The 15,520-nt window shown below is 41.3% G+C and overlaps 1 protein-coding gene across 1 annotated transcript in view; it reads left to right on the top strand.

Annotated features, from left to right (window-relative positions):
- adamts3 (ADAM metallopeptidase with thrombospondin type 1 motif, 3) overlaps positions 1 to 15,520 on the top strand; it is a 227,024-nt gene that overhangs the window by 146,542 nt on the left and 64,962 nt on the right. Inside the window, exons 9-12 of the mRNA XM_033620106.2 lie at positions 4,272 to 4,415; positions 9,048 to 9,180; positions 14,668 to 14,781; positions 15,353 to 15,498. Coding sequence (XP_033475997.2) covers positions 4,272 to 4,415; positions 9,048 to 9,180; positions 14,668 to 14,781; positions 15,353 to 15,498 — 537 coding nt within the window. The remainder of the gene's footprint in view (positions 1 to 4,271; positions 4,416 to 9,047; positions 9,181 to 14,667; positions 14,782 to 15,352; positions 15,499 to 15,520) is intronic.

Here is a 15,520-nt window from a genome sequence, read left to right as displayed (position 1 = left end):
TCTTATAGTCATGCACACAGTTTACCATCATTCCTTTTAACTCAATCAGCTCAGTCATAAATATAATATCATGACATTTCTCACTGAAAAGAGGGAAGTGTTGCCTTTTGTTTGAGGTCTGTGATAGATTAAAATGAACTTTGGGAAATCATTTGTAAGTTAAATACTCAGATTGGACAGTACAAATAAATCAAGCCTAAATGACCCAAATGCCTCTTAATTGCAAAGTGAGTTTAAATAAAGGTTGTGGTTTCTAAAAGGTGCCTGCAGATGTAATGGACATTTTCTATGATTTCCTCAAGGTACATAAGTGAATTAAGATTTATGTTAATTATAGATTTAAATGTCAGCCCACAGATGGGAAGGTTTTGTGAGAGGGATTTTTTTTTTTCTGTAGGGGTGCATTTATAACTAACCTGTCTGCTCTGGTTTGGTTCCATGTGGCTGGTGCGAACCAAACCACCAAAGAAAGAGCAGAGCAAGCACAGGACTCTGCGATAAAAGATGTGAGATTTCAACAAGAATTCAGAGGCTAAAATACTTTTAACTATTTGCTGTTGATGCGAAGAGGAGGAATCTGTGTGTGTAATCTATATGATCATTAGGGCTGTCAGCATTAACATTTTAATAGCGCGCGATTAGGTCAGAGCTAAATGCACTAATTATTTTTAATGGTATGCTGCTATTATGTCCCTTCATTGTAACCTTACCTTAAGTCAAATTACCACAGCGGCTTCCTGCTGCCTCAATGATGAAATAAAGAGTGATGCGTCTGAACTTTTATGTGGCTCCATTTATCTTTTAAAAGACCTTAAGGGCTCAAATTATAAGCCAAATGTAATGGGAGCTTGTGCACAGCTCAAGGCAGCAGTTCATTTTATTCGCTGCCATGTTGTTTTATGTATGGCATTCAGGAAATTTTAAGTTCAGACCTGAATAGGAAAATACAGCTGCCCTATTGAAATGTAACACCCAACTCGCTAATTGTGCAAATTATAAACTAAGAAAAATGACAACAATCGGCATAAACACTAACAAAAAGTGATGTTTGTGCTTTGAAACATAAAACTTAACTGCAAACTACAAATGACTCAGTCCAGCACAAGGCATGATGGGAAATGCTACAGTACAGCTACAGTAATAATATGAGAAACTCCAGCTAGCCACTTGGCTAATTTATACAATGTAAAATGCCATAGGCTTGTGCTAATAAAGTTAGCTTGTTGTATTTGTGTGTTTTAAACCAAACGTTACAGCACTTCACAGAAACTCCACTGCTGACTAGTGTTTTGGAGGTGTAACTACAGAGCAACGCAGACCAGAGATGGGGAACTCGAGTCACATGACTTGACTCGAGTCAGACTCGAGCCGCAAATATGATGACTCGAGACTTGCTTGACTAACGTTGATAAAAGACTTGACTTGACTTTGACTGTGTATTCATGACTTGAGACTTGACTTTGACTTGAGACAGATGACTCGAAAGGACTTGGCTTTAATTCAATATTAAAGGCACGCTAAGCACCACTGGGCGTCACTTCTGTTTTCGTTCAACAATGTTATCAAACACAACGGAGCTAGCCCTCCCCTCCACCCTCGTCCTCCGTGACTCTGTCATGAACGAGCGATAGCTGCTAGTTACCCTGGATTTACACACCTGTTCAAGGGATAGTGCACCCAACATGAAAATTCAGCCATTATCTACTCACCCTCAAGCCGAGGGAGGCTGAGGTGAAGTTTTAGAGTCCTCACAACACTTGCGGACATCCAAGGGGAGAGGGGGTAGCAACAAGAACCTAATGGAGGCTTATGGCACCCCAGATTCAAACGTCCAAAAACAAATAATTGCTCGCCCTTAGTGATCCAAGTGTCCTGAAGCCCCGACATAAAAATTTGTTTGGAAAAACGTCATTTGAACTCTGTTTTTAGCCTCATTGTAGCCTGCAGCTCTAACTGCCTCTCTGTGCACCGCATTCACGTGTGCACGCTTGCATGAGACCGTGAGACATGGGCACCGCGTTCATGTGTGTGTGTGCTTGCTTTCGCTGGTCTCGCGCTGGCTGGTCGGTACAGCCTGGACCCAAAGGTTTTTGTTGCCATTTGCGGAGCCTGGGCTGTCTACAGAGACCAGACTTTTTCACAGCATATTCAGAGGACATATAGCTAGCGGATCGTGAGGAGATGTTTGCTGTATGTGACATATGACTTGACTTGTGACTTACTTGACCTGAGCAATGACGCATTTTGACTTGCTTGACTTATAGCAGGGACTTGACTTGACTTGCTTGATTCTCACCACAGCTAACTTGGGACTTGCTTGAGACTTGAAGGTAAAGACTTGAGACTTGCTTGCATGCATGTGTGACTTTCCCCCATGTCTGACACAGACACAACTCTGTACAATCATGTATCAAGGGGACGTCCTCAGGTTGGCATGTTATGACCAGTCACACGTCTTACTGTCAGGGGGGAACAATAGTTTTACACATACAGGACCTGTATGAATCAGAGAAAGCAACTAAACTGGAACTGGAACTGCAAAATGCTGTCACAGTTAACCAGGGATGATTGGATGTCAGTAAATAGTCAAAATGATATCAGAATAACTGCACTTTGTCAATGTGGAACAGTGTAATCCTTTCAAAATAAAATTAACAACAAAAAACACTGTATCTCACAGAATAAGCAATCTGAAGTTGTCTCCTACCTCTGAGTCATGGTTTCCAGTCCACACTGTTGTAGCAGTGCAGCACTGATTTAATAGGAAAACAGAAGTGTGCTGAGTTTGTTTTCTTTTCCATGTGTTTTGGAAGTCCCTTAATAAAAACTGAGTGACTTGTGTACTTTGTTTTGTCGGCTGATATGTTGTGCTGCTGACACTGTGCACCGAGTGTTTCTTTTCCACAGACTCTGGCTGTGTCACCATGAAAGTGAAGTGAAGTGAAGTGAAGGTACACAGTAACTGTACCCCCGTAATATTACATCACAAGCCGCCTTGTTATTTATGATGTACGAGGTTCGCTTGCATTTTGGACCAGTGATGCTCATAATCAATAATTTCATTGTGAGTGTTGTGACAATGGAGAAGATAGATTAACATATCAGATGCAGTAAAGTGCAGATGACCTACTGAAATTGGCCGCCTGCATGGACAAACATTTATCTAACCTGCCATGGTGTGCTAATATACAGAGGGATAAAGTAACTATATATTTATATACAGTACAGGCCAAAAGTTTGGACACACCTTCTCATTCAATGTGTTTTCTTTATTTTCATGACTATTTACATTGTAGATTCTCACTGAAGGCATCAAAACTATGAATGAACACGTGGAGTTATGTACTTAACAAAAAAAGGTGAAATAACTGAAAACATGTTTTATATTCTAGTTTCTTCAAAATAGCCACCCTTTGCTCTGATTACTGCTTTGCACACTCTTGGCATTCTCTCCATGAGCTTCAAGAGGTAGTCACCTGAAATGGTTTCCACTTCACAGGTGTGCCTTATCAGGGTTAATTAGTGGAATTTCTTGCTTTATCAATGGGGTTGGGACCATCAGTTGTGTTGTGCAGAAGTCAGGTTAATACACAGCCGACAGCCCTATTGGACAACTGTTAAAATTCATATTATGGCAAGAACCAATCAGCTAACTAAAGAAAAACAAGTGGCCATCATTACTTTAAGAAATGAAGGTCAGTCAGTCCGGAAAATTGCAAAAACTTTAAATGTGTCCCCAAGTGGAGTCGCAAAAACCATCAAGCGCTACAACGAAACTGGCACACATGAGGACCGACCCAGGAAAGGAAGACCAAGAGTCACCTCTGCTTCTGAGGATAAGTTCATCCGAGTCACCAGCCTCAGAAATGGCAAGTTAACAGCAGCTCAGATCAGAGACCAGATGAATGCCACACAGAGTTCTAGCAGCAGACCCATCTCTAGAACAACTGTTAAGAGGAGACTGCGCCAATCAGGCCTTCATGGTCAAATAGCTGCTAGGCTCGCATAGCTCATAAATAGAGCTGTGAGAGACTGTGGAGTCAAAGTGAATATAAAACATCTGACAGAAATGAAAAAGTGCATGTACTTAAGTACATATTTTTGAGTAAATATATAAAGTTATGTTCAACTTCTTTCCACTGAAAGATAATACAAGATTTTGCATTATGAGTCAGTGGCATAAAAGAGGCTTATTGACTTAACTCCTTGGGGATTGGTGCATCTTGATATCCTGCAGTTTTGAAAGACTTGCCCGTCTCTCTCTGTTTCAGGCTGGGCATGGAGCACGATGGCCAAGGCAACCGCTGCGGGGACGAAACGGCGATGGGAAGCGTGATGGCTCCCCTGGTGCAGGCGGCCTTTCATCGATACCACTGGTCCATGTGCAGCGGACAAGAGCTGAAGAGATACATCCAGTGAGTTCATGTTTGCAGTTACTAATCACTGTAAAATAAGTGGGTGTTATGGACATATGTAGATGTGGAACTGTTTTGAATGCATCATCCAAAGAGTTGGAATGCTGTTCTGCCAATGCTGATATTTGACTTCATGCTGCTGCTGCTGTCCTTTAAAGATGGAGGAACTGCAGTCTAAAAAAGCTGAAATTGTAGGATATGACAGTTTTCAGGGCCGCAGGCATCCATGACAAAAGCATTGCATTATTTAAAAAGCACTCAGAAAACTCACACCTCTACCAGAGGCACACAACTCCCCCAATTGGATTTTTTCAGTGCTTGAAAATGTTTAGATATTTTTCTTCTTGATCTGCTTAAAATACACTTAAAAATAGACAAACATGCTGAATGGCCACTGTAATGTGTTTTTGAGAAAAGCCAAATCCTTTCTGGGAACATAAGCAAAATTTCAGCTGAGTCAAACTCATGATCATTAATTTATCATGTTGCTTTAACCATTTACTAGATGTGTGCACCTGCCATCACAATTTTGGGCAGTTTAATGTCCAAAGAGCCACATATGGAAGAATTTGGCAACAAACAGTATTGAATCATTTTGGCAGCCAACAAAAAAACTTCACCAGATTGAGACAGATTGGAATTTGTATGTGAAAGAGTGTTGAAAAAGTTGTCTTACAAAAAAAAGGATTAATGTATGTGATTCTCAAATGTACAAACTGCATTTAACACTTTACAGTGAAGCGATTTTTGAGATATCCTGTGAACTAACAGACAAACACATATTCAGGACTGATAAAATCAGCTTAGGGGAGGTGATAATTATCACTACTGTGCATTTACTTATCCAAATGTGTTCTCTTCAAGGTTTTTGAAATGGAAATGTCCACACAGCAGTTAGCAAAAATCTGTGATGTAGGTTTGAACTAGGGCCGTAAATACAGACGGTGCAAGCAGTGCAGTTGCACTGGGGCCTGTGGGGTGGAATGGCCTTGCAAATGATTAAGATTGTCACTGTGTAACTAAAACTGTGCTTACAAAAGATCTCGTATTAAATAAGAAATGGTGCCATTTGCTGTAGGCTATATTCCCTCTAAAAATGCAAAGCCATTATTATTTTAGTAAGATAGTCAGTAGCAATCTTTAGAAGTTATATGCTTATTCTTCATAAACTATAAAACCTATGAATAAACTATTTAAAAATATATTCAATCAAATAATTCCTGATTCAGTGTTTCTGTTATATACAGGTATGCAATGATGATTCTCGGGCAATATGTATGTTGATGTTGCCTCGTATCAAGTTTCTATATGATCATGTGACAAGGCAATATGATAAGGAAGCTAGTTTAGGCATAAAATTTGTCAAGACTGATAAGCTGACTACGTTTACAAGTCCAGCCAGCAGTCACACCTTCAAATATAAAAGTGGTGGTGAGAAAGGACAAAAAAGAAAAGAACTGGAGGAAAATTCAGCAGAGCTCCTTATAAACAGTTGCCAGTAGTGTGTGTGCAGGCCTTCTAATTAGTAACCAGCATGCACTAGGGCCCGTCATGACTACCTTATGCCATAAGGGATAGTTCTGATCTTTTGAAGTGGGGTTGTATGTAGTACTTATCCATAGTCAGTGTATTACCTACAGTAGATAGCGGTTGGCATGCCCCGAGTTCGAAAAAGCAAGCAGGATTTCCACCATGGAAGCTAAGCAACATTCCTCTGTGGACGGATGAAGCAGCACCTCCTATAACCCCACCTAATAAATCAATATCAGTTTAACTGTTTGCTTTGTTTAGGATATTTTCACCACTTTACCTTGCTGTCAGACAGGTGTCTCCAACAGGGAGCTGATGTTTTGGTGCTGCTCTCTTCAAAGCCACCAAAGAAGATTTTTACTTTGCAGAAAGCATGAGTTGCTGGTCTGCTGCTGCCTCAATTGACTAGTTATGTATTATTACTGTGTGACTTTCAGATTCAAATTAACGTGGCATCCCCAGTTGAGTTTAATCAACTCCCATGGCGGTTAGTGGGTTAGGGAAACCTACGTCAGGTCATGTGGAAAAACTTTGTTAAGAGGGGCTTAGAAAAATAGCATATTGATGCTATAACATACATGCTTCGATCAAAATTTAAAGTTTTGAATTTCAGTACATTAGTAACACAACTTGGAAGCTGCAGATCTTTATTTTAAAAAAAACCAACTAATAATAATGGACCTGTCCTTTAAGTTAGGTGAGAAGAATTGCATCCTGCTGGAGCTCATGATGCTTCTCAAAGCACTGATACTGTTGGTTACACTTCAGCATTTGAAATATATTCCTTGAACTAAAACTGCATCAGGCCATCTCTAAACAGAACATCGAGTTTTTCGCTTGACTGCATAAGAATCAAATTCTAACTGAAGAAGAAGTTCAGTAGAGTGTGGACAACAAACCGCTGTGACATATAACGATAGCAATGTGCAGTCAGTCACCATACAGCACGCAAAGACTAGGTCCAGGCTGTTAAAAGTAGATCCACTGCAGATAAAAATCAATACACAACATGAAAAGTGTTACTGCAGTTTGAGGAAGTAGGATCATGAACATGAAAACTTTGGTTCTGAGAGGAAAAGGGAAAACTTGGCGAGGCTGCTGTGATGATATATGAGATGTTTAAAATCATTTTACACAAAGCCACAGTTGGCTTGTCTGTCTCTGAGCAGGGTTTAGCTGTGCACCCTCACCTTGGAAAAAACAAACTTCAAATCTTGGACTGAGTACAGCTGAGCCACTTTTCAGCACCTGGCAACTTGCATCCAAAATCTGTCCAAATATGAAAAATTTATTTAAAAAATAATAACAAAAGTAGTCACAGATTGTCTCTAAAAACTTGAGCAGTATTCATTATGAATATTTAAAGGTATCAAAGTGGTGGTTTGGTTTTATGGCTCATTAATTAAGTGGTAAATTAAAATGTATAATGCAAAGCTCAAGCCGACTGAAGTTAGAACATACAGTAAATACTCAAGTAGAAGTAAGTTTTCAGTGATGGTCAGGTCTCAAGTAATGTTACAGTAAGAAACCTGAAGGGGTTGAAATTGCCTTTACAACAATGGCGCTCATTGTTAATTCCAGCAAATATTGACTTCTGCATCACTAACTTCACCTGTACGATAGCATACATATCTGCATAACTGCTTTATTTACACAGTATTAAGAGACAGATAATCTGTGAAAATAATCATATTCCTCCGCCCACTCTGTTGCCTTGTAGCACTTCCAGTGGCATTACTACATGTAAACAAAAATAACCAGTCAGAGCTGAAAAGTCTTTAACGCAGCTGTCAGTCATGTCAATCACTTTTTGTAAACTGCGGTCAGACTAGGCAGCTCTGATCAGATATGAATCAAGATCCTGACCCGCAATTTCCACATACTCCGTTTGCACCGTCCAGCACAGCTGCGTAGCAGATATGCTCCCATTCTAGTGAATAGATTCATTTCTTCCAGAAGCGCCACGACGCTCCGCTTTGTCGGAGATGCCCGCCAGGTCTATTTTTCAGCAACTGCGCATCCATAGCACGTAGCCACGTAGCTCAGATCGCACCAAACTGGAAATGGAAAGCACACAGCATCTGGTAAATTTCAAAATACAACACAATGCAGGGACTATGGATTGTAAACTCTCAGTTTTTTAAAAATTACGTCACATCCTGTCGCACAAGTTGTCAATCATTTTGTATGACATTATGCATCCTTTCTACAAGGATACAAACCAAAAGGAGAAGACGTGGTGTGAAATTGCAGGAGTTTTGGGAGTGAATGGTGCTTTTTATCTTGTGATTTCGCAATTCCCACATGAGCTTGCGGTTTCACTATGCGGCACGGTGCTCCAGAAACGCATCCAGTGGGCGAGGTTACACGCAATTGATCACTCCAGATCCGTGGCGCTGCGCAGCTTGGCGCACACGGAATATGAGGAAATTGCGGGTTAGACTGCATTGTCTTTTCCTAACCATAGATGTTTTCGGAAGCATATTATGGTATACTGTTTAGCTGTAAAATTTTAAGTTTGTCTCGTAGGTGGTTCTTGATACTTAGGTTGACTATATCCAACTTGGCTGTCAGGTCACAAGCTTTCACAAGCTGGCTGTCATCCAACTCCATTGTAAACCCATCTGCGTCATTATTAGATGCTCGCAACAACAGACGTAGTTTGAGGAGCTCAAGAGTCTGCTTGGGGCAGGTGAGAGGGGAGGTGGATGGGTCCAACGAGCACAGGACATTGACCCACAAGATCAGTGTTCATGTTCTGTGTGAAACTAAAAGTCAGCATTCAGTTATGCAAGCAGCTGCTTAAGTGTCAAAAGAATGAAAGGAATGAAAGCAGATTTAATGCTGTGGAATGTACCACATGCTGGATTTTTCAAGGCAACAGGTAAACACAGAGAAAACAGGGAGGCTTTTCATTGAAATTTGATCAAATACACGTATAAAGCAGAGGAATTATTGATAAAAGTTTGTCTCTAATATTCAGTCACAGTCTGCTCTCCTCTGCAGTTGAGGGAAGTAAAGACCCCGGGCCACAAATCCATCCAGAAAAATTGGGTGTCATCTTTGAGTCCTTGTGTGATCTCTTGTTCCATTCCCCAACAGCACATACGACTGTCTCTTGGATGACCCCTTCAAACATGACTGGCCGCAGCTTCCTGAACTCCCCGGCATCAACTACTCGATGGATGAGCAGTGTCGATTTGACTTTGGAGTGGGCTATAAGATCTGCACCTCAGTGAGTACAGCCCCTCAGGCCTCCATTCAGTGGATAGGTCCAACACTTGCACAGTTTGATCACTGTCACCATTCACATGTCTGTAAGTGATATTCAGCAGAGAAACAGAGCAAAAGTCAATTTACTCTCGATGAGCTCGGAGAGAAATGGTACTTAAGATGAGCAGAGAAGATGTGGTGAGCTTTTTAAACAAAGATGTGCAGGAGATGAGGATTGAAGAGAAAATGACATTGAAACATCAGCAGACTCATACGAGCAGAGCCAGGTGCCAGATTAGTGAGTACTTCAAACAGACATCTGCTTTCTTTACTGCAGTCACACCTGCCGTCCTGCTAGCTTTCTGCAGATGTTTGAAAATCCTGTCACTATTTTTCTATCATCTGCAAAACTTTTCTTCATCTCTTACTGTTCACATCACTATGAGCTACTCTGGCTTATAACTGACAGAAGGCGTGAAAAAAAAGCTAATTAGATCCTGGATCTTACAGAAATAAAAAGTTCTATCATTTGCTTATTTGCTTTGATGGTACGTCTTTAAAGGGTCAGTGTGTGTGGGATTTAGGGGGGACATATTCACAGAGATGGAGTTTGATACAATAACTATGTTTTCTTTAATGTATTATCACCTGAGAATAAGAATCATTGTGTTTTCATTACTTCAGAATGAGCCTTTAATACCTACACAGGGAGCGGGTCCTCGTCTATCGCTGTGTTTCTACAGCAGCACAGAATGGACAAACCAAACTCTGACTCTAGATAGGGCCATTCATGTTTTTGCACTAGCCACCATGGTTAGAAGCCCCCTTTGCATTGAGAGCAAAAGATAAACACTGATTTTTTTTATGTGAAAGTGCTTTATTCAACGTTTTTACGGGCTTAAATTGTTGGTCTGTTTGGACCTGTTGGACCTCTGCGGATAATTCAGCTCCCAGTTTACACCTCCTGAACCTCTGGATCTTATGTTACCAAAGAAAAGGGGAACATTAGGAGGTGCTAGGCTACCGGACCTTTTCTGACATGCAACATGGAATTGCTGTATTCAGTGTTTTACCAATTTAAATCACCGGGTCCATTTGTTTTGGAGAGGAAGAGGCCTCTGGGGATAATTGTCTGGTGGTAAAAACCTCTTGAACATCTGGATCAGAAATAAGGGCACTTACGAAGTTATCGATGAAAATAGGTGAGCACATGTTAGCAGGTCCTGGGCCAGCTGGCTGTCTGCAACATGCCAAACAGCGTCCGTGAAACACTGTTTTGTTACAGGAAGCTGCTTTATTCAGTGTTTTTATTGGTTTTAATCACCAGGGTTCGCATTTATAAGGATTGCGTATGGACACAATGAGGCCTTCCCACGCAAAAGTTGTGATCTATAAAGGTAGACTTGACGAGAGAATCTTTGACCCAGGCTTACATTTTGGAGACAGAAAATTTGCGACGCAGATGGTGAGGTGGAAACCTGATTGTAGAAAGCGTTGAGTCATTTGTGCTGCACACCATTTTTGACTTTTGTCCGTACATACATTTTTAATATGGATCCTACACACTGTTTGGACAGATGCCATTAAAATCATCTACATCTTACACGCTGGACTTTCAAGCCTTTCTTTCCCTGAACAGGAATTATGCTCCAAACAAGAGTGCAGGCTTCAAAAGTGCATTTTAAAAGAATAGAAAATGGCAGCACCTGATGTGTTACTGATTTGATGGGAAAGTTGATGATATCAGGTCATGCAGAAAACATCATGCCCTTTCAACAAGACCTGTGTCTGTCATTTATCAAGTTCAGAAAAACTCAAAACTTGAAGGGGATGAATCATCATGCATTGACATTTATGCCACAGAACTAAAGTGGGGTCTTTTCTCAGAAATTCAACCCAACAAGGCATTTTGAGTCTCCACTTACTATGTGAAGGATTTGCCAAAGTAGTGTAATAACCTTGTTTCTGTTCACCTCTGGAATAAATTGTCACTGAAAAACTCAAATGAGTTAAAACTATGCTGGAAACGAGCAAAATAATGGCAGCAGATTTCTAACATGTTTAAAATATTTAAATCAACGGCAAGACTAAATAGATTGTGAAGCCAGGGATTTTGCAGTGTAGAGGCAATAACTAAAACTATGCATTGATTTTATATTTGAAAATTACATTTAGTGTCTTTGATTTCACATTCGATAAGCAGCTGACTGTTCCCTTTCAAACAAGCTGAGACGACCAACCGGCAACCACTGATCACTGGCCTGCTGCAGCCAAGTGAAGAATTACAACCACACAGTCCTTCAGCTGTTTGCTCCAATCACCGCCCTCACACACATAAACACACACCAAATTGGGTCCAGAATAAGCAGTTATCAAATGTTTTATTTATTTATTTTTTCACTGCTATAACCAAAATATACCACAGTCTTTTCTTATTACCATAGAGTAATAGAAGTCTTGTAGCATCTGCAATGTTTGGACTAACAAGCTCAGCCTTCCTTCTTAGTCAGAAGTGTGGCCAATATGCACAAGCTGTTTGAGCAGGCAGTTTCCCAGTTTTGTATGTAGAAAAAAAGCATTCAGTCCATCTAATTGTCGTGTGTTGCTCTGCAAACAAAGAGCCGCCAGCCTGAGCCACTGAACAAGATTGGAGACGTGGCTGCTGCAGACAGACATGTTCGGAGTCATATTAATCCCTGCAGGATTCAAATGTTCAAGTGTTTTAGTTCTTACTGTCAAATCCTAATAAGTGAGATTGGTGAACTGGACACTAATTGGCCCTTTATTTGATGATAAACGTTCTGTCTCCATCTAATACAGAATTTCCCTGTTATGTCACCATAACATATTCACCAAAAACATAATCCTTCTCTAATGATAACTGCACTATAGTGCACAGATATGATAGAAAGAAAAACATTTTGATTATTAAAAGTATACACACATATGTATGTAAACAGTTCATTTTTGCAGTACCTCATCCAAAAATGTCAAAAAAAATCATATTTTTTGCAAAAGTAAAAATAGTAGAGCATACAATTTGTCTTGCACCATGAAAGCCTCAGTTTTCCCAGACATTTTGTTTCTTAGCCTCACAAGTCAAGGAGTCCTCTCTAGCCTGATTGTAAAGAACCTGTAAATGTCCACAAGGTGGCAAAGCTGGATGCCAGTCTACACTAAAAACTGATTACTGGTTCCTTTAAGCATAGCCTAACTCCATCCATCCATCCATCCATTTTCATCTGCTTTATCCGGAACCGGGTCGCGGGGGGCAGCAGGCGGAGCAAAGCACCCCAGATGTCCCTCCCATCAGCAACACTTTCCAGCTCCTCCTGGGGGACCCCAAGGCGTACCCAGACCAGATGAGATATGTAATCCCTCCAGTGTGTTCTGGGTCTGCCCCAGGACCTCCTACCAGTGGAACGTGCCCGGAACACCTCTAACAGGAAGCGCCCAGGAGGATCCTGATCAGATGCCTGAACCACCTCAACTGACCCCTTTTGATGCAAAGATGCAGCAGCTCTACTCCGAGCTCCCTCTGGATGTCCGAGCTCCTCACCCTTTCTCTACAGCTCTCTCTAAGCTGAGCCCAGCCACCCCACGGAAGATACTCATTCAGCTGCTTATATCCACAATCTCATTCTTTTGATCACTACCCAGAGCTTATGACCATAGGTGAGGGTTGGGACGTAGATGGACCAGCAAATCGAAAGCTTTGCCCTCTGGCTCAGCTCCCTCTTCCGGTGCAGCGCCCGCGTCACTGCAGATGCTGAACCAAACTGCCGATCCATGTCACGCTCCATTCTACCCTCAGTCATGAACAAACCCCTAAGATACTTGAGTTCCCTCACTTGAAGCAGTAACTAACCAAACTTCCCCCCAAAGTTCAATAAAATTTGTTGATTTGTTTTTGAGATACCCTTCTGCAGCTTGATGGAGGCCCTGTGAAGCATCAGCTGAGTTGTGCAGCTTTTGGTCATTTGATTCGCAATAAATTGATGCCTGTAACAGGTGTGTCATACAGACAGAGGAAGTGGTCGAGGTACAGCAGATGGGATGTGCTGCGGACAGTGGTGCAATCTCGACAAGGTCATCAAGCCACTGCTGGTGTACAGGCTTACAACAAAATGAGTGCAAGTGTTGTGGTGCATGTCATACACCCCTGGTGCGTGTCGCCATAAAAGAGGAGTCAGATTCACTTACTAAACTCCAATGAAAAGAAACTCATAAAAAACTATGTGGCAGAGATAGTTGCATAATCGTTAGGCACCCTTCAGAATGAATTGTTTTGCAGTATTAGTGCTGGGTTGTGGAAGAAAGATCAGCTACAGTAATAAAATCAGTTCAGGATATTCAGGCTTTGCTGCAGCAGTCGCAGCTTCAGCAGGAAAACAAGAAGGGAGAGAATCTAATTATGCACATAGAGTGGAAAATGAGCTCAGCAATCAAACAAGGAGGGTGATTATTGAATGAAAATGTTGTTCAGCAATTTCAGCGCCTGGCACACTTTTTAAGATTGAAAACTATGGAACAACATGAATATGTAAAACGTATAGAACCAGTAAAATAATTACATAACAACGCTTGAGTTATTTCATCTCCCCTCTTGGTCCGGTGTAGAAGAGTGCCAACTGCAGTCTGAAAAAGCTGCAGATGAGAAAGAGATTCACGACTGAGAGAACAATGTCAGCCAGAAAAGGAGAGAGATTGACCAGTTTGAGAGATTCTTCCCGACCTGTTGAAAGGAACAGGCCTTAGAGGTAATTTAAAGGCCGTAATTTAAAGCCTCCCGGTATATATATATATATATATATATATATATATATATATATATATATATATATATCGGGAGGCTCGAGGCAGCTGAAAAACCCATTGTTGAGTTCTCTCAAATCAGTCTGATCTGTTCTAATCCTTACAAAAAAAATAAAACGTCACACCACTTTTCCTGGAGAGGAGGTTAACAATAAGCCGTTCCCATAGAAAATCTTAATCCATTCGGCTTTGGCGCCTGATGGTGCAGCCAATAACGCCTGTAAACAACGTTTAGGTCTGCAGTGTCAGCTGTCTGTTAGATATAGACGACTGCGACTGTGGAATACTTAACAATCTGTTTCTTAGTGAATCTGCTTCTTCCTAGATATTTCAATATTTTCTTTGTCTTCCTTTCTTTTGAGTATCACATACCGAGCCTTATTTGCATCTTTGCAGAGTGGGTAATAATGTTCGGTTTTTATGTAACCCTTAATGGAGGCATTTTTGAATGTCACAGCTGGAATTTCTTTTTGATAACAGTATAAAAGTTATGTAACACAATGACTGAGAATATGTTGAAAGTAAATTTGATGGATGACATTACGTTGGTGTTTTAAGAGAATATTTTCCACTGCTGCCTCTCAGTCGTTCGGTAATGCATTACTATGTGTCACATGCTTTAATTTAATTTTAATTTACAGTACCAGTTCAGATTTGCCTTCACAAAGGAGTTTTCCTCTTTTCTGTGTTTCAGTTTCGAACATTTGACCCGTGTAAACAGCTGTGGTGCAGTCACCCAGACAACCCGTACTTCTGCAAAACCAAGAAGGGGCCACCCCTCGATGGGACCGAGTGTGCTCCTGGAAAAGTGAGTTTGTCTTTTACATGTGGTACTACATGGCCAATGGTATGTGGACGCCTCAGGAAAAGTGCCTGGACACAGAGTTTAGATAATAACACAATAGTGTACACAGCCATCCCCCTTCTGGTAAGGTGTCCCACCAGATGTTGACACCTGGCTGCAGGGATTTGCTCCCATTCAGCCACAATTACTGAGGTCCTACACTGATGTTGAGTGATAAGGTCTGGCTCACAGTTAATGGTCAGAGCTCTGTGCAGGCAAGTCAAGTTCTTCCACACCACACTGGGAAAACAATGTTTTATGGACGTGGAAAGAACCCTCCTCAAACTGCTGACACAGTTGGAAGCACACCGTTGTCCTAAATATCATTGCATTATGTAAGATAAAAATTCCCCTTAACTGGAACTGAGGAGCATAACCCCAACCTTTAGAAACAGCCTCAGACCAAAAGTACTCCTGACCACATACATTTGGCCGTGTAGTGTATTCTCATTTTTTCCCTCCATTGTCATCAACTGAGTCCAGAGAGGAGGTTTTTTTTGGCTGACTTTTTCCTCTCTCCCATCATCCTCTGCAGTGGTGCTACAAAGGTCACTGCATGTGGAAAAACCCTAATCAGGTCAAACAAGATGGCGTCTGGGGCTCCTGGAGCAAATATGGCTCGTGCTCGCGCTCCTGTGGAACTGGAGTTCGCTTCCGGACACGCCAGTGCAACAACCCAGCGTGAGTGGCAACAACAGCAACA

The sequence above is a fragment of the Epinephelus lanceolatus genome, chromosome 9 (genome assembly GCF_041903045.1).
Source record: "Epinephelus lanceolatus isolate andai-2023 chromosome 9, ASM4190304v1, whole genome shotgun sequence".
Lineage (NCBI taxonomy): Eukaryota > Metazoa > Chordata > Actinopteri > Perciformes > Serranidae > Epinephelus > Epinephelus lanceolatus.
Note: the sequence above shows the minus strand (reverse complement) of the source record. Positions and strands in the feature narration are given on the sequence as shown.